At 40.3% G+C, this 18963-nt stretch overlaps 1 protein-coding gene across 3 annotated transcripts in view; it reads left to right on the top strand.

The window, feature by feature from the left end:
* Positions 1–18963, top strand: part of Epsti1 (epithelial stromal interaction 1 (breast)) — a 129055-nt gene that overhangs the window by 53431 nt on the left and 56661 nt on the right. For 2 of the 3 annotated variants that reach the window (XM_013506970.1, XM_005409056.2), the window contains exon 7: positions 13877–13970. The exons of the other annotated variant lie outside the window; for it this stretch is intronic. In XM_013506970.1, the coding sequence (XP_013362424.1) occupies positions 13877–13970 (94 nt within the window). The remainder of the gene's footprint in view (positions 1–13876; positions 13971–18963) is intronic. 3 annotated transcript variants of the gene reach the window in all.

Raw genomic sequence — 18963 nt, 5'->3', positions numbered from 1 at the left:
TGAGCCTGAGGGGCAGGTGCTATGTTTGAGAGCCACCTTAGGTGACCCCACAGCCATTATAGTAGCAGTTGGGCTTTGACCCTGCTAATGGACTTGGCCACCATAGTGGTTCAGCTAGGTCTATGTAAATTCAAATACTCCTTCTGACATGAGGATGGAGACGCCCAGTGAACTGGGAGAAATATTTGCTATGTACCAACCCAGATCCCCAAACTCAGAAAAGGGTCCAGTGAAAATCTTAAAATCAAAACCAGATGGGATCCATCTGAGTCAAGCCAACCCTTGATGTTCATCATCAGCCTGCTCCTGCTCTGTGACTTATACTTTTGCTTTAATAAGTCCCTTGCTTCTCTTGCTACTTCTGTACATCTTGCTCAGTTCCTTGTTCAGGATGCAAAGAGCATAGATACCTGGTGTGACAGAAACAACCTGTCTCATAACAGAATTAGAACAGAGTCCTAGTTTGTAATCTTAGTTTCAGCTGTGATCTTGTATAAACTACGAAATGTCTTTGAACTTTAGTGGTTTATTCATTTGACTTTCACTTTCAAAATAAGAATGATAATATTGATCAGATAGGCTAATTGTAAAGATTAAAGATAAAATATCAATGGCATAGAAGTGCCTTTTATATGGATTTGAAATGATTTGAAATGATTTTCTTACAGAGGTCCTAGTTAGATGGGATTACACAATTTTATTTTGGAGAGGCTCTGTACAGATTTCTGGTCCTACCAGAACCAGTTGTTGACCTCCCTCTTTCCTATACAGTGTTTATTAACTGCTTCCTATTCTTTCCCCACAGTTGTCCCTCATTTACAGAATTTGAGATCACTGAGGTATTAAGCTGGACTTGTATGTGACGCCTTAGCATGTATTCCTTCTCCAAGTGCCACGTCTTCTAATTTTCTCATAGCGCTATGATTATCCATTATTAGTATCATAAGCAGCTCCTTTCTTGCTTTAAGACTCAGAGACAAGAATGAAAAGAAGTTTCTTGCCTGCCTACATTGCTTTTTAGCAAGATAGGTAATTGACGTCTGCGAACCAGGTCAGAAAATCGGTGGGAGATGGGATGAAGCAGGAAGGGAAGGGTCGCTGAGAGATGCCATCTTCAGCACCGGTCTCATTTCAGTCACAGAATCTGAAGCCTGTCTTCCTTGGGAAAGAGAAAGCTGAATATCACAAGAAACTGACTCTCTTGGAGAGACACATGGCAAGAGGGAAGCACTAGGTCAAGGGTGTTAATATATTATTGCCTCTCTGCTTTGATAGAGAAGGATGAGGATCTATTTCCGGTTCCATCCTGAGGAGTTGAGGGAGATGAAGATTTAGAGGCTTTAGTTACTTAGAGTCACAAATAAAAATAAATAAAGCTATTCTGTGGCATGCTAGTTTCACCTTGGAGAAGGGAAGACCTACTTCCCAGTGAGGGTCTTAAATTCAGGAATGGGAAGTTAAACCAGTCCATGCCCTGGGGAGTCTGAAACAAAGTGAGGTGAAGGATGAGAGATTCCAAATGTTGGAGGTTGTACTGCTGACTTCTCTCTTTCATTGACTTCCAGCTTCTTGAGTTTGTGTTTTACTAAATACTAAAGATCAGTCACCTTTTCTGTAAAGAAGAAAAAAGTTTTGCCCTCAGCCACTTTCCGTACTTCAGTGGAGTTCAATTCAATTACATGCACATTTCACTCTTGCTCTTTCTTCTGCTTATCGTGAAAGTGCCAGTTAACCAGGAAAAAGAAAAGTTAGCTGAAAATGAGAAGTATCTCAAATTGATTTTTAAAGCCTATTGAGAAACACAAGAAGGGGTATATGTGTGTGAGCTTTTTTTCTTTTAAGAGCATTGTGTTTGGAATTACTTTTGAAATTAAAAGGCCAATAGCTTATGAAATGAATGACCATTACATAGCTAGAAATATGAAAGGAACTTCTTAGAAAAGATGGATCCTCTATAGAATAAGTCTTTATCTATTTTCTTAGAACTAGTTTATGGTATGAAAAAATGCCTAGGAAGGCTGTTAGAATTTTTAACAGTACTAAGATTTCACTAGACCAACGAGACTGCTGCCCCCTACCCTTCAAATTAGATTCTCCTGAAGCTGTCAAGTGAAGGAACTCAAAATAGAAACCCAAATAAGAAATTCTTTAGAGTGAGTCAATACCTTGCCAGTTTCTGCATGCTGTGATGTACAGGGTTCAAACAGCAGACCAGGAAGAACATGTCTTTCCTGTGGGACAGGGCTGCCATGGACTTGAACAGACTAAATCCAAGGTGCTGGAGAAAAAGCACAGGATAACCACCTGGGGCAGCACCATGAGAATCTTAATGTGCTCTTTCTTCACACCTTGTTCCTGACTTCGTTCATTTGCTTCTGCTTATTTTTAGTGTTGTCAATTATTTAGCTAACAGGCAGAAAACTAGGCTTTTATTGACATCCAAAGGGACTCTCCTGAGTGTAATAATGAAGGCAGTTTATTGAATGCCTGTGAGGTTCCTTTCTAATTGTACGCATTAATCTGCCCATGCAAGCTGGCTGAAAATACACAAGCAGATTGCACATGCAGATGGAGCACACAGGATGGTTTTTATGGAAAGACCTCTGGAATGTACTTCTGCAGTGCTGTCTTTTCCTTAAAAATCGAATGACTGTGACTATTTCAATTGGCAGCTGAGAGCAGACCAAATTAATGATGCATTAAGTCTGCTCTTCTGGCTGGGGACACACCAATTTCACAATTCAGAATTAGTTCTAGGATTCTTGAGCCTGAAAGTGAAGGGTAGAAGTGGTCATTTCAGCTCTGTGTAGTTTTCATCATTACTTTTAATCTTTTTTGACTGTTTACTTCTTATAAAAGCTCATGCACGATTCTTTTTAGGATGGCCCTTATATTAATATTATTGATCTGAAGTAATAGTTAATTAAATTTTATCAAAGAGATGTTGTGATTTAGGTTGTTTAAAATATTGGGTAAAATATCTTAGCATTTTAGAGTTTAAATAGTAATTTACTTGGGGAGGTGTAGTCATCTGTCTAATTGTATGGGTGGTTTTTTTTCGATAACTGTTGAGAGAAATTTGGATTTTGAGCCTGTTTAATCAGTGATGGCAGTAGGGTAGGAAGTGTGGCAGGTATGCAGGTGTTGTGGAAAATGGTATTCTTTTAAGCATATTCTAGAGTATTGAATTGACTATGTTTTAATCATTTAAAACCACTTAACACAGAAGATTAGACATCTATGTAGTTTCAAAAATACAAAATGCTTGACTCTTTTAAATCAAAATAATAAGAAACTGGTATATAACTGAGAATCTCTGGAGTGTCAGGCTCAATAGTAGGCAGATAATATGACTGTTTGTTTAATTTTCAAATCATCCCTATTAGGAATGTATTGGCCGTTTTTACAGGTGAAGGTTTGGATGGTTAAAATTTTCCAAAGTCATGGAGACACTAAGTGATGAAACCCAGGTTTTGAGATTTTGCAGGACAAGAGGATTAGGTAATTTAAGGCTGCCATATACTTTAAGGTTGGGAGTCTCAGAGTAGAATGGGGGTGATAAGCACTGTAGCAACATGGGGTGCCTGTGGTGAAAATTATTAGAGTGGGTAGGTCAGCTCAGAGAGAAAGACTTGGCTAGAGTTGACTTCTGTTTCTTCCTACCAAGATCTAAATTTTGTCTAGAGTGAGCAAAAGAAAAGCTGAAGAAATAAGTCTGCTTTATTTCTAGTCATTACATATGAATGATATTGTCATCCCAGGACCCACACTAGGTTAGTACCGTGATTCATCTTATTATATAGTATAGGATGCTGTAGGACCATGATGCCTCTTGACTGTACTCTTCTCCTAGGTACAGTTTCCATTGTTGTTTCCTGGGGACACAGGGCTCCCATCATTAAAATCTCAATTGGAAAAGCTGTTGGAACCAAGCCCATTCCCAATCAGGACCTTCCTGTCCTAAACTGTCAAGCTTCAATCCAGCTCAGACCACAGATTGTAATGTGGGAAGTTCTCTTCATTTCTGCCATCAGAACCATGCATCTCTTTTACTTCCATTTGAATAATAGTGTGCTTAGTTCCCCAGAGGCACATCTTCATCTATTTTAGTTCCTAGAGCTCTCATCCAGGCAGGTCTGCTGAATACGCACACTTTTGGCCCAAGTTTGCTTTCTTATATGCTCTCAAAACTTCTAATGCTCTTTGAGGGAGCTTCTGAAGGACACTTAAGGGCGAGATTGCTCCCTTCTCCATGTGGTGGGCATAAATCCAACTTTGGGTTTTATAATTTAGGTGAGGTGAATAGAAAGTCATCCTACTCATAACTTTCTAGGTTAAGCTGATGAAGTGAACTTACAGATATAAAAATTCTGTATCTTGTTCAGAATGAGACTGAACAGTTCATGAGAAATCTGGTTTGAGGGAATCCCTTACTGTTGATTGTTAAATCATATTGTAGCTAAAACCACATCAAAATTTCCATCCACTATGAATTCTTCCTGAACATAGCCTAGAGCACCTTAAGACTATGGCTTTAAGGTGCCACATGTGCCACAGCAGGCTGTTCCCACCATTGAAAACTCTAAAAGGTTCGCCATCACTGTCCTGGATTCCCACCCCACCACCCTTACATTGGCATTTATTGCATCCCGCTTGATTTATGGTCTCTTTTCTGTGTTACCTGTCTGCCTACATACTACTACAATGCTACTGTCTTTGCCACTAGTCTCTTCTCTTTGGTTTCTCCTGTGTTTTGTAGGGTTTAATTTTATGTTTTTCAATTAAGTTTATTGGTATATTTTAGGTACACATAATGATCACATTCATTACAGGGAATTTTTATCCATACATGATATAACTTGATTCTTTTTTTCCCCATTGCCCTACCTTCCCTTCAACCCCCCCCCCCTTTTTTTTTTTTTTTTCCAGTACCAGGAATCAAACTCACGACCTTGCACTTGCCACGCAGGTGCTGTGCCGCTGAACTAAATCCCCAGCCCCTTCTTCAACCCCTCTTGAAGCTATTTAAAAGGCGTTATTTCCATTTTTCCTTCATTTTTTCTGTTCCTTTCTTTCCTTTTCTCTTCCCATTCCCTAGTTACCATTCCCATTCAAACATTTTCTTCCTATTTCACAATATCTGTTATACATTTTAGTCCTTATTTACACTTTTGCTTTCTCACACCAGAGAAATAATGTGGTATTTATACATGTGTGTCCAATTTATTTTACTTAAGACTGTGGCCTTAAGGTGCATCCATTTAGGTAGAAATGTCTCAAGCTTATCCTTCTTTATGGCAGAGTAGTACTCCATTGTATAAAAACTGCATCTTTTATCCATTCCTCGATTGAAGGGCATTTGGGATGTTTTCAAGATTTAGCTATTACAAATTGTGATGCTATAAATATGGGTGCACATATGTCGCTGTGTATGATGTTTTTAGTTCTTCTGGAAAAATACCCAAAAGCAAAATACCTGAGTTAATAAACTTATAAAGAGAAAAGGTTTATTCTGGCTCACACTTTTGGAGCTTCCAGTCTATGCTCAATTAATTCCATTGCTTTGGCCTGTAATGAGGTCACCAATTGCAGCAGAAGTATATGGCAGAACAGAACTGCTCACCTCATGACTAGGAAGCAAAAGAGAGGATAAGGAAGAGACTGTGATGTCACAGTTCCCTGCAAGGGCACAATGTTTGGATTGAAACATTATAGTATCCAACATAATGGGAAAATGTCTATTAATTTGTGGAGTAGGAAAAGCTATGGATAAAACGTAGACATCAAAATTTCAAAGCAGGCAGTATACATCTTTCTTTACATTTATCTAGGGCTGATACATAACAACATATTAGCTTTTGTTCCTTGGCATTAGGAGACTCAGGAAAAGTGTCTCTGCCGTTCTTAACAGGTGCTTCCAAACTCACTTTGGAAACTACTATCAGAAAGAAAAGGGAAAGAGTAGTAAGAATTTCTGGTGGAAATTATTGAGGTGTGTCACTTTAAGCCTGGCCCATACACTTGTTCCCATTTCATTGCTCAGAACTCAGATATGCAACCACATCTAATTTCATGACAGCTGCAAAATGTCGTCTAGCTCTGTGTTCAAGGAGTAGAGGGACCCTGTTAGGGTAGAGCTGGCAGTCTCTGCTTTATACAAATTACTCTCCCCCAACATAAACCACTGTTCATTTGTATATTATCCTAATATCAATTAATGGAAAACAGTCTGGTAGGATGCCTACCAGAAAATTCATGGTGTTGATTTTGGAGAAAAGGATAAGATTGAGAAAGAGGACCTCTATTCTTTAAATTTTTCTATTCTCTGGCTCATATTGTATTCGTGTATTACTTCATGATTAAAAATTAAAGCATTACAGAGAAGTTAAATGAGGGGAAAATTGTTTTAAATACATGGACTAGTTTGATTACTTTAGAGTGAAATTTAGTTCTCCCAATGAAACTATTCACATGTTTTGTTTCACATCATGTTCTGATGAGCCCTTACATGAGACTTGCAGAGCTACCTCAATATACTTTCTCTGTGAGTGCTTATAGATATATGATTGTCTTTGGTTCACACTCAGTTATATGAAATTGATTTGGGCAAACATATACCTCTTGAGGTTGTTCTCCAACCTCTGTATTGCTAAGCAACAGCACAGACTCAAGAATGTTGTTGTCTGCGTGAATGCGTGTATGACCACGAGAGTGACTCCTTATCTAAACCTCATGGTGGCAAAGTTCAGACTTTTGAAGCTGTTGCGAAGTAAAAGAAGACTACGTTTAGATAGCATTTATACAGATAGCTTCTGAGATACAGTGAGGCTTTGTTTCCAAATGTGTTATATAACATGAATTATTCATAAGTCTACATCATGTGGACTTAGGAAAATTATGCATATTATATAGCTGTCTGTAGTACTATAGTAGTTCCTGAAATCACCATGGGTGCTTTTAGAAAGCAGATTTCTAGATCCCACTCCTGACATGCTGGTAAAACAAAGACTCAAGCCCTGTAATTTTTAAGAAGCACCATCAGTGAATCTTATGTAGTCAGCCCCACACAGGTCTTCCTACTGCCATGTTGAAAATGACTGTAGGTGCCAAGAAATCCAGAATGGTGTTGGCCAGTTCTTTCCCTAGCAAATATCACTAATAGTTGTGTGCCTTTTCTCTCTTTATTTTAGAAATATTTCAAACACACAGAAAATATGTATCATCCACTAAAATCTTATTGTTAACATTGTCTTTACATTTGGTTGATTTTTTTTTTTTTTTGAGACAGGATCTTACTATGTAGCTCAGGCTGGCCTTAAATTTGTGTTCCTCCTGCCTCAGCCTCCCAAGCACTGGGATTATAGGCATGCGCCACCATGCCTGGAACATTTGGTTAATTTTTAAAAAGAAATAAAGTATTGCTGAGGCTGCAGAAGTTACCATGTCACCTTCATTCCTTCCTCTTTACATCTTTCCCAAGCAATAATCACTGTCCTGGGATATAACATTTGTCAAAACCACCAAGGACACATCTATAGTTGAAGAAATTAGCTTTATTTTAGCAGCATTTGGAAAATATCATAGGGAATATCATAGGGAACAGTGAGTTATCTCAGTAAGAAAGTGTTAGAAAGGATGCATTACAGGATTTGGCTTTGGGTGGGTGATTTGGGGAAGGACCTAAGGATGCAGTAGGTTGCCATGGATTAAGTGCAATCAGGATGAAGGCAACTTTATGGCTGGATATCACAATAAATCTTCCCTGCAGGGAGGACAGGCTAGATGAGGACGAAGCTCTAGTTAGTAGAGAACTGGCAGTGGCTGCTCAGGTGGTGAGAAGGGCGGGTGTTGGTAATCTGTGGGTTGTTCGGTGACCTGTGTGAAGCTGGTGTGACTGTGTCTGTCAGTGGGACAAACCTTAACTGGGTAAGGTGGGCTCAGTGTGTAGTAATGGTGAGGTACACTGCGGGCACCAGACCAGTCCCTGGATGTCTTCTCTCTCATCATGTAGGTGTTTCTAATTTTACTATGTTTATATGAATTCACAAACTTCTGTGGTTTAAAAATATCATTGTATCGTCATTTTTATATATTGTTTTATTTCCATACTGGACATGGTTTTGGTTTGAGACAATCATATTGATTCGTGATATAAATCAATCCACTTTCTTGATTTTCATTTTCTTCTTCCAATTTTTCTCCCTCTTTCTCTTATAAGTGTTGCTTGATTATGTGTCCTTTCTCAGGTCTCCTTTTGTTCCCAGGCCAGGGTTTCTCTAAACACTCAGTTTTTGGACATGCGTTCAGCTCTATCAGGTATCGTCAGATTGCTCTCTGAAGGGATGAGACCCGTTTGCTGTCCTTTAGCAGTTCATAAGAGGACCAGTTCATGCAGACATCTTCCTTGGTGTACGGCAAGGTTTTCATACTTTCCAGTTTTTGTTGTCGATCTGGCAGATGTGGAATGGTGTTTGGTTTTAACTTTATACAACCAATTATTAGTGAGATTGAATATCTTTTCACATGAGTGTTGCTCATGAGAAGCCATCAAGCGCAGTGGCTAAAAACATAGTCTCTGGAGCCAGGCTGGCTGATCTGTGTCCAGGTTTTGACATTTATGAGCTGACTTTGAGCAAGTTACTTCTATAAATTGGAGGTGATAATGGGAACACTGGCCAGGTTGTCGTGAAATTAACATATGTAAAGTAGTTACCACAGGGCCTGTCACATAGTAAGCCCCAAGTTGTTGTTTTTGTTTTTGTGTTCTTAAGTGGTATGTTTCCCTGTTTCTGCCTTTTGCCCACTTTTCTAATGGGTTGTTTGTTTTTATATATTTCATTTAACTGTCTGTCTGTCTGTCTCAGTCTATCTCTCTCTCCTTCTAAATATAAAGTGCATATAGTTAAGAAAAGCACTGTCAACAGCACAAACTTGAACAGGCAGAAATAAAATAAGCTTGTCTCGGTTAGGAGGTCTTTGTACTACATCTTGTGGAGGTTATTGTTTCCTTTGTTCCCCCTAGTTTTTATTTTTATTAGTACATACTTACAGTGCATGATAATTACATTCCTTGTGGAGCACTGGTACACATGCATAGCACATCTTAATTCTTCTCTCATCTCCTTTTTCTCTCCTCCCGCCCCCTTTCTCTATTTCTTGACCCCCTTTTATTGGAAAAGGACCTCTCTCCCTGCTATTTCCTACCATCTATCACTTATTTTGCTCTTTATTTGTATTTTGGGTTTCTCATATAAGTGAAATCATGTGATATTTAAGCTTTTGTGTCTAATTTATTTTACTTAACATTATCGTCTCAAGATACATCCATTTTCCTACAAATGACTCGTTTATTTTTCTTTAAGGCAGAATAGTATTCCGTTGTGTATACATTTTTAATCCATTCATCTATTGATGGACATATAGGTCACTTCCAAGATTTAGGTATTATGAATTGTGCCGCTACACATACAAGTATGCATATGTCACTGTAACATGTTGTTAACTTTTTTGAAAATATTCCTAGAAGGGGAATAGCTGGGTCTACTGGAGTTTCTACTTTTAGTTTTTATTTGTTTTTGGCCAGCACATGTAGGGCTTAATGCTACAAAAATTTCTATTATACAATATAAATTTCAGAATTGGTTATTGTAGTGAAAATTTGTTTATTCTAGAGACATCTGGGAATGTTGATCTGTGTCCCCTAGGAAGCGATATAGCCATTAACCCCTTTATGTGGAAGATCACTCTCTAGTTTGTTAAAATACCCAGCACTTTCTCTGGTCTATCATTGGCTTGAGTGGCAGTTGTCATTGTCATTGTATCTGTGGTCTTGCTTTCCATGCTCATGTGCATTACCTGTCTGACCCTTGCAGCCACTGAAATGTGTGTTAGAAGGTGAGAGGGTGAAACTACCCCTTAATTCCCAGAAAAACAAAAAGTGCAGGGGAATAATTTTCAGTGACTTTTCAAACAAGGTAGCTTCCTAATGGTGACTCTTTAAGTTTAAAATTGGTAGTTCCATGCTATTATCAAAATGTATACATATGTCATGTTATACATAGCTCAAGTTTGTCTGATATGGGCATTCAGGTGAAGAAAACTGCTTACTACCTTGTAATTCTGATGTGGTGAGTGACAGGTGCCCAACTCATAGATGTCTACATGTCTACATTTTGTTTTTTCCTCACAGCTTATTTTTTAACGTTGAAAGTCCTAGTTTTCTAACTATCATTTAGTCATCCTTTTCTACATTTTATTTTTTGTGGTGCTGGTGATTGAACCCAGGACCTTCATGCATGTCAGGTACTCTTCTACCTAGCTACATATACAGCCCTCTATCACATCAAAGAACTTTACAAAAATGGTCTTTTACAATTCTAAGCTTTCAAATGAGCCAACATACACACACACACACACTCCTATGTTTTTTGTCTTTTCACAAAAGTCAAATTTTGTTGTTGATCAATCTCCATTAACAAATTTTAAATATTCCATCAGACTAAAATATAACAAGCCACATTCCTGTCCTTCCCTCATTTTCTCACAATGCAGTTTTTTTCTCAAACTCCCACCAGTCTTCAAACTAAGTGAAGTCCTAGTAGTTTTAGGATAAATTACTGCTTTTGTACCCTGGGTCTAGTAGTTCCTAGCCCTGACACAAAGACACCTCAAGGACAAATGAACATTCTCTCTTTTGCAACTTTCCTTCCCAAAGTTCTGAAACAACTGAGAAGGCAAAAAAACCCTGGAGAATTGTTTCTCCTGTCCTTCCTCAAGTGTTTTTGGCATCTTCTTATAAACTTTTTGAATTGATCATCAAAATTGAGAAATGATTTCTTTATATGTTACTTTGTATTGTATTATCAGGAAGGCAAACTTCTATAAAAACGAGGCTCCCAAGCATATCTCGAGCACTACATGTGGTTTTTTTCTTGTTCACTTTAGATGTGGGTGAACAGGCTTGTGAAAGGCTCCTCCAGTCAGGTAAATACCTGACCAAAATGGGCAGAGTCTATACCAACTTCAGAATACAACTTCCAAGGTTTCCTTGTAGGTTGCCTCTATTCCAGCCAAGCATAAGGGGGAAAATGGATGGAGGCGCATGCACGGGATGGTTATAATGACTTAGTCGCAGAGCTGGTGAGAGTCTCTGCCTCTCACAGGCATTGGTCAAGACTCAATCATATCATCAACCTTAGCTATAAGAGAGGCTAAGGAATATAGTCAAGTTGTATGACCAAAATCAGAGGAGAACATAAATTTTGGTGGACATTTAGCATCTCCACTGGGGAGAGGTTGTCCTGAAGAGACATTTTAGGATGTGAGAAAATACATGAGAAAAAAAAGCTTACAGGAGGAAAGGTTTATTTTGGCTGACAGTTTTCAGGGTTTCAGTTCATGGTCAGGTGACTCCACTGCTGTTGGGAGAAGAGCAGAACCAGAGAAGAATGAGCTGAGGACAAGATATAGTCTTCCAGGTCATGCTATGGCCTATTCTTTTCAACTAGGCCACACCTTCTAAGTTTTCATCACCTCCAATAAAGTCATCAAATTATGACTCTACCAATTGATTAGTCCACTGATGAAGCTGAAGCCCATATGCTCTAATCACTTTCCAAAGTTTCACCTCTGAGATTACTGTATCGTGGACTAAGTCTCCAACCCATGAGCCTTGGGGAGCATTTTAAATCCAAACCATATAATAAACTGTAGGAATCACTCCCAGAACAAGCAGAAATGATCCTTCCAGGTGACAGTTAGACATGCTAGCTGTATCTTCAAAGCCAGTCTCACCAATGCTCTATGGAAGATAAAGAAAAGGAATCTTTATCCATACTTAGGTAACAGTGATAAGGTAGAAGACTGCAGTTCTCCACTAGGTAACAGAGCAGTGATGGTGATAAATAGCAACAAACTCAAAGGAAAATGTGACTCTTGGTGCTAGAGTCCAGATTCCTAGTCTAGTTAGACTTCCCAAAGAGACATTTTCCTTTGTTTGCACCTTCAGGAGGTTCAGTGTTTTATTTTTATTACATATAAACACAGTTCTTTACAAGGATCCTCAGTCAGTTCAGTCAATAAATGGGAATTCTGTCAGATACCAGACACTGTGAGAATACAGACTTTTCTTGTTTGCATAGTTAATCACTTGGGAGTAACCCATATCTTCTGTGGGCCCCTAGTTTTCCTATGTCTGTCTTATGACCCTGTCACCATGCTTTAATTTTGTGCACAAGTGGGACAGTATGGCTGGTAGCTCCTCCCCCAGAGAGCTCTGTGCTTGGCATTGTCAGTAAGAAGCAGCCGTCAGCATACACTCAGAGGCTGCCAGTCAACTGGGTTGAAAACTCCTTCCTTATCCAGTGTTTTGTTTTTTATTGTTTCTTCTATAGTCTGCCCTCAGCTAAGGGTATTCAGAAATCTCATCCAAACCTCTAGCAACTCTCTTCTCTTTACACTTTTGACTGATGGTTTCATAAAGCCCCAGACAGTGGGGCAGCTTCCAGACTGCACAATTTCATTAGTCTCCTTGTCTATTCTGGGCAAGATAAGTAATGCTAGACAAATAGGGCAGCTGCTTCCACTGCCAAAGTCTTACGCAGCTGAGGCATGTGTCCTTTGCTTCATTGTTAGCTCTTCCTTTCCCAGCTGAGGCTTCTGACCTTGTTCCAAAGCCATGTTCTACCTAACTAACTGTTGAACATGATGTTGGCATCTCTGTTTAATTCCTTGTTTTGATCTCCCCTCCCCCAGGTGCCACTCGTTTTTACCAAGCCCTTTGTGTTTCCTTTGATGCCCAAATCCTAAATGCTTGATGACTCAGCTCTTAGTATTAGGCCTAAAATATTAGAGGGAAGCAGAGCAATAAACAAGGAGTAGAAATTAATCGAAGGCAGGTAGAATGGAACAGTCATTAGAAGGAAGGCCTAGGAAGTACTTTCAATGTTCTATGCTTGACATGGGTGAGAGGCGAAACTGGGGTGATGGTTTGGATTAAGGGAAACATGAAGAATTTCTTACTCAAACAGAAGACTTTTTTTTTTTTTTGCAGGGTCTCACTATGTGGTTCAGGATGGTCTTAAACTCACTCATATAACCCAAGCTGGCCTCAAACTCATTGCAATCTTCCTGCCTCAGCCTCCCAAGTGCTGGGATTACATGTGCCACCACACCTGGCAACAGAAGACATAGTTAGGTTAACCTTTTAGAGCTGAAGTGAAACACCAGTAATACGAACAAGAATCAGCAGCACTCTTTAACCTCCACGGAGAGAGGTTTGTCTCCTCCCTGGAGTCAGATGTACGGGTGTGTGTACGTCTCTATCTTGAGACATTTCTGCTTTAGGAATTACAAAGGGCTCAGGATCCATAAACAAGAAAGAACTACTAGATTAGAGGGCCCAGGTACCCTGCAGGTAGTCAAAACCATGAGAAAGATGAGATGACTGGAGAAAGACCCCTGGTGGGTGAAGAGCTTAATGTAAAACTGGTGTGAAATGAGGAGTTGTAGGGGATTAATGTTCGGCAGCTCTGTGCTGAAGTCTGGGGTCATACTTTAAATGTTCACATAGGAAATTAGACCTCATGCTGAAGAGTCTGAGAGAGCGTTTTTCTCCATGTCAGTAACACAGAGTGGAGAAAATGAAACCATAGGCCCACATTTCACAAGCTGAGTTTTATATTTTTCAAACTAATGTTCTACAAGAATGCAGCCTTGTTCTGATTTTCTGCTTCAGATCGTTCTTGCTCTAACCTTTGTTCTCCTTAGGAACACTTTGATTCACCCCCAGCAAAAGCCCAGGCTAAGATCAGAAGCACAGTAAACAACGACATTGCTATTTTCCTGAAGTACTAACACCTATGTCTGCTTCTGGTAGCAAAACTGCTGAGTTCTTGAGCAGAATGGACAGAGCGTTGCCACATAGAAGTGCCTGTCAACTTACTCCTCGTGACCCGCAGCCGTCGATATGGGTGAGTGGAATGTCACGCGGGCTGCTGTCTGGCACTTTTCACAGAGGTGTTTCGTGGCTGATGGTTAAGGCGACCGAGTGACTGGTGTATCACAGAATACTGGAACTCAGGGAAGACACTGGGTCTGAAGCTTTGACCCCAAATCTCTGAGCTAAAAAAAAAAGTACTAATAATGCTTGTAATTGTCACCTCCATTATGATCTTCTAAAAAGTCCTTGATTCACCCAGTCATCCTCAAACTCTTGTGTCAATGCAAAGTGTGGAAAAAAGCAGTTAATGTTTAGATAAAAGTATCTATTACAGTACAAGACCTATTGCCATTAATTTCCCTTAAAATGCTCCTCCTTGCTTTGAGTCCACTTATCCCATCGTTCCTGCCCCTTTCTGAAGCAGTTCTAAAAGTCCTCTTTTGTAAATGTTGCTTCATGGCTGCCTTGATATTCTTGATTCCATTCAGAACATTTATGGCAACTTCTGTCAAATAAAAACTTTATGGTGTGTCCTCACCCACCTTATATCTGATACCATGTGACTTCTGGCTCTTCCTGCAATACAAAAGGAGCATGAAAGATAAATATTTTGACTTGATTCAGGACATCAGGGCAGCCATAGTAGTATAACTAGACACTAATGAAAGTGGACTTCTGGAACTACTTCAGCAAACTGCAAAAACAGTGGCTTAAGTGTGTTTAAAGTGAGAGTATTTTGAGGGGGATTAATAGCAATGTGTCTTTTACTGTAATAAATTCTTAAAAATTTAAACATTTACTGGTTTTTTATCACACCTCATCAGGTGTACTAAATGGGTGTATTATCTGCTTTAAAGAACTGTAGTAGAGTGAGGGAGAAAGCCAGTAGCTAAAAAGCAAAGTGCTGAGTGTAGAGCATCTCACAGATAGAAAGCACCATTGCTTTCCCAGCAACGTGCATCTAATTCAGACTGTGTGTGTGTATACTTCCTAGTAGAGGTGACCCCAAGCCAAAGCTTAAAAGGTGAGTCAAAAAAGAGAGTTATTCCAGGTGTTAGAATCAGTGAAGACTCAAAAGCAAGAATTAAGATACAAAAGGGGAGAAAGCATGGTTTTGTTGGGGAAGAGGACTTACATAGCTGCAGTGGAAAAATGAGCTAAAGGGCTGGAGAAGTGGATAGGAACCATTGGAACCTTTCTTGGTGGTGATATTGCTGGCAATCTGCGTTGGTGGGCTGATTTATTGGGTAGCTTGTTTGGGGTACTGCAGGATGTTTACCATCCCTGCATGTATCAGTCAGGATTTACTAGAGAAACAGATATAATACAAAATAAACAAATGTATAAGAAATTATAAGTTTGGCTTATAACGGTCAGCTACAGAGTTGGAAGAGGAAGCATGCAGAGGGTGTCCGCACACTGGAGATTGAAGAGCCCAGCCCCGGGCCTGGAGCTCACTGCAGTGTCCATGCAAGTCTGTATCAAAGGGCTAATGGGTCTGTGACGGAATGCTGAAGGATCTACAATGAAGGCCGGAAAGCCAACACCGGAAGGCTGAAGAGTCCCAGGCAGAAGCCGAACAGTCTGTACCAGAAGCCTGGAGATGACCAAGCTGAAGGCGAAGACTGGAGCTCCTCCGAAGAACCAGCAGCCAGTCCTTTTTCAATTCCTTTTTTTACGCAGTCTACCCGCTCTGGGGGTGGGGGTGGTCCTTTACACCCACACCCTCCGCATGCCTGCCTCTTGCACAGGCTTAGTGCACCACAGGCACAAAAAGCTAGGAGCACTGCTCAAACACTGTGACATCTAGAAATGTCCCAAACAGGAAGCTGGTAGTGCTTCTGGTGTAAAAACCACTGGAGATATTTGCAAGTCTCATGGGGGAACTTGGAGCTCATTCTGTGAGTACTAAAGCTACTGGAAAGTAACAAAGGAAGGTTCAAGGTCAGATTTGTTTTTTCATGGGATCATAACTAGTCACCATTGGAAGGACAGATTTAAAGGGATAGAGGGACAGGGGCTGGGGATTTAGCTCAGCGGCAAAAGCGCCTGCCTCGCAAGCGCAAGGTCGTGAGTTCGGTTCCCGGTACCGGAGAAAAACCAAAACCAAAAACAAAAAAAAAAAAAAAAAAAAAAAATAAAGGGATAGAGGGACAGACAAGCCAGGAAGCCTTCTGGCCTAGTGTAGTGGAGGAGCCATGAAGACTTTAGGACCACAGGTAAGAGGATGGAGGTGAATGTGCAGGTCAGCGAACTGCTTAGAAGATGAAAAGGGTAGGGCTTGATTATTGACTGGCTAACTGGGGCCAAGAAAGTGTCATTAAAGGTGATCCTGGGAAAGTGTTGCAGTTAAGAGAAAAGATGGGCAGAGGTTTTAAAAAGTCTTAGCTTCTGTAGGGTTTGGGCAGAGAAATGCAGAGTTATTAGAGACACTTGATTTTCATTACCCTGCCAGCCTACTCCATGGTCATTCGGGACCACATTTTAAGATGTCAGGACAGTATGGCACCCTTAGAAAAAAGTCATTGTACCCCTACCAACAAACCTTTCGCTATTTCCCCTTGCCACTGGTGTGATGTTCCAAAGTCCAAATGTGTAAAGGTCATATCAACTGAAATCCGCCACCTCCTTCCCCTCTCTTCAGGGCTGTAGGGGAAGAACCAAGAAGCTATAGACAGTGAAGCTGCATCATATGTAGAGGCCCATCTTGAACGCCTAGTATCTGGGTGTCCTTGTGGCTGTGAAGAGCGAGGGAGACAGGAGCTGGCTAGCTTTACCAACTGTGTTTTTACCTGCCGGGGTAGTCTTGATTTCTGATTGAAGCCTTGTGCAGCCTATGATTTGAAACACCTGCAGAACTGTATGTGCTTGCTCTGTTGATTTTGGCTCATTTCTTCAATTTAACAAGATCATGCTGAATGTTAATGTGGTCATTCAAAGCGTTAGTAATGTCTTCCAGAAATTCATTTTCTGTGGATTGATTCATGCATTCATCACATGGTTCTCAGTGCTCTCAGTAGAAAAGATGTAGCAGGATTGGCCCCAGGATGGTTCCTTATGAACTGCATGCAATTGCCACTCTCATTTTGACACCAAACTATTAATAGGTTGTTGGTGTTCAATAAATTTAACTGACTTTTTACCCACATTACACTCTTCTGGTTCTGCTGATCTGTATGCATGGAATTCTTCTGAGAATGCTCTGCAGAACAATTTCTAATGCTCTGGGAAAATCAAATATGTAAGCTGCACTTCTGTGAAGCACAGTCCTCTGGTAAAAGAGAGCACTTGCAGTTTGGCTCAGCGTGGTCAAGGTATAGACTGTGAAATATCTGTGACTCTCACCTGTATGGAGAATGAGACACTAGAAGAATTTAAGGTGTTTACTTTTTTTCTAATTTTGATTATAGTACCTACAATTTTCCTGAAAAAAAATTTCTTTTTACACTTTTTAAGCTCTGAATGTGGACCTGCCATTGGCAAATGTGAACTTAATAGCTACTGTATACTTATATCAACGAAAACTTCAGTCAGAAGGTATTTGCAGAATTCCCTGCATATGAATCAATGAAGCATGTGGGACACACGTCGTGCCTTCCTCAGCCATTATCATTGAATATTTCCGGGTACATACAAGGTAGTTTCCAGAACTAGGTTTTCTTTCTCCTCTCGTTCTACAAAGAGTAACAATTTTTAAAAATCACATCCTGGTGGGGCCTGGTGGCAGAATTTTAATCTCAGCATACTGGGAAGCTGAGGCAGGAGGATCTCAAATTTGAGCCCAGACTGGGATACTTAGTGAAAACATTTATCAAAATAACTTTAAAAAGGGATGGAGATGGGATAGAGACAGCTCAGTATGAAGGCTGTGTTCAATTTCCAGCCCCCTCCTGTGTATCCTATTTATTTCAGTGCCCAGAATCATTTAGTGGATTCCTACATCCTCCTTAGCTTAGGTCCAGTGCCCTTTCTGCCCTCTGCCTGCCCCCGGCTCTCTCAATTCGCCTCTGACTGTGGGCCACAGCACAGACTGTGGCACCACAGGATTGGACAGAAATGCAGGTGAACCTGAGGTTCCCAGCAGACCCGGGAGTCAGAACCTGCTTCTCCTCATCTGTGGGTGCTCTGTGTGCACGTTAGTGTTCGAGGAAAGCGCTTCATGTCTTGTACTTTCCCAGCTCTGCACACTCCATGTGCTGTTGCCATTTTAATTTTTATCTATTTGTCACATGTTTGTTCTTTCTAGGAGATCTTTAAGAATTTTTGTGATGCTGGTTTGGTGGTCATGAGTTTCTTAGGGTACTCTTTGTCGTGGAAATACCTCATTTCTCCCTCAATTTTGAGACAGTTTTGCAGGATATACCAGTTTGGGCTGGAAGTTATTTTCTTATGGGGCCTGAAACACTTCACTCCAGGCTCACCTGGCCTTTAAGGTTTGTGTTGAGAAGTCTGCTGCAATTCTAATGGGCTTACTTTTAGAAGTGATTTGTTGCTTTTTCTCTAACAGCCTTTAAGATTCTGTTGGACTTCTGGGATTTTGTGCTGTGTTGTGGGGAGGTTATTTTCTGATTGTGGCTATTTAGGGTTCTATATGGCTCACTTATCTGTATTTTGTATCTTTTACAACTCTTCAAGCATTTCGCTCATCTTTGCATTTTCTTAGTTTCCTTTGAACATTTGACTGTCTTTTAGCTTTTGTGGCTGCTCTCCAAAATGTCTCCTGGTGCAAATTTCTACACGGTTTTCTCTTTTGTGCCTTTCAGAGAGCTTATCAATTCTGCCTCCCCCTGCTTAGACACCTCTCGCTTCTTGCCCTATACACATGCCTTGTTCTGCAGGCTGCTGCCCAGCAGTCATTCTGGGACTTTCCTTCAGCACCAAGGATTTCACCTGCCTCTGCACAATGGACCAACCTAGGGAGCTGCAAAAACCGCTGATGCCTAGGTTGTACCCTCAGAGCTGCTGCTGTGTTGTCACCTGGGCTTCAGATTTATTTTTTTTTATTGCTTTTTTTTTTTTTTTTT

Source organism: Chinchilla lanigera, unplaced genomic scaffold, assembly GCF_000276665.1.
Source record: "Chinchilla lanigera isolate Chin_1 unplaced genomic scaffold, ChiLan1.0 scaffold00117, whole genome shotgun sequence".
Classification (NCBI taxonomy): Eukaryota; Metazoa; Chordata; class Mammalia; order Rodentia; family Chinchillidae; genus Chinchilla; species Chinchilla lanigera.
This window is presented reverse-complemented; position numbering and strand designations above follow the sequence as displayed.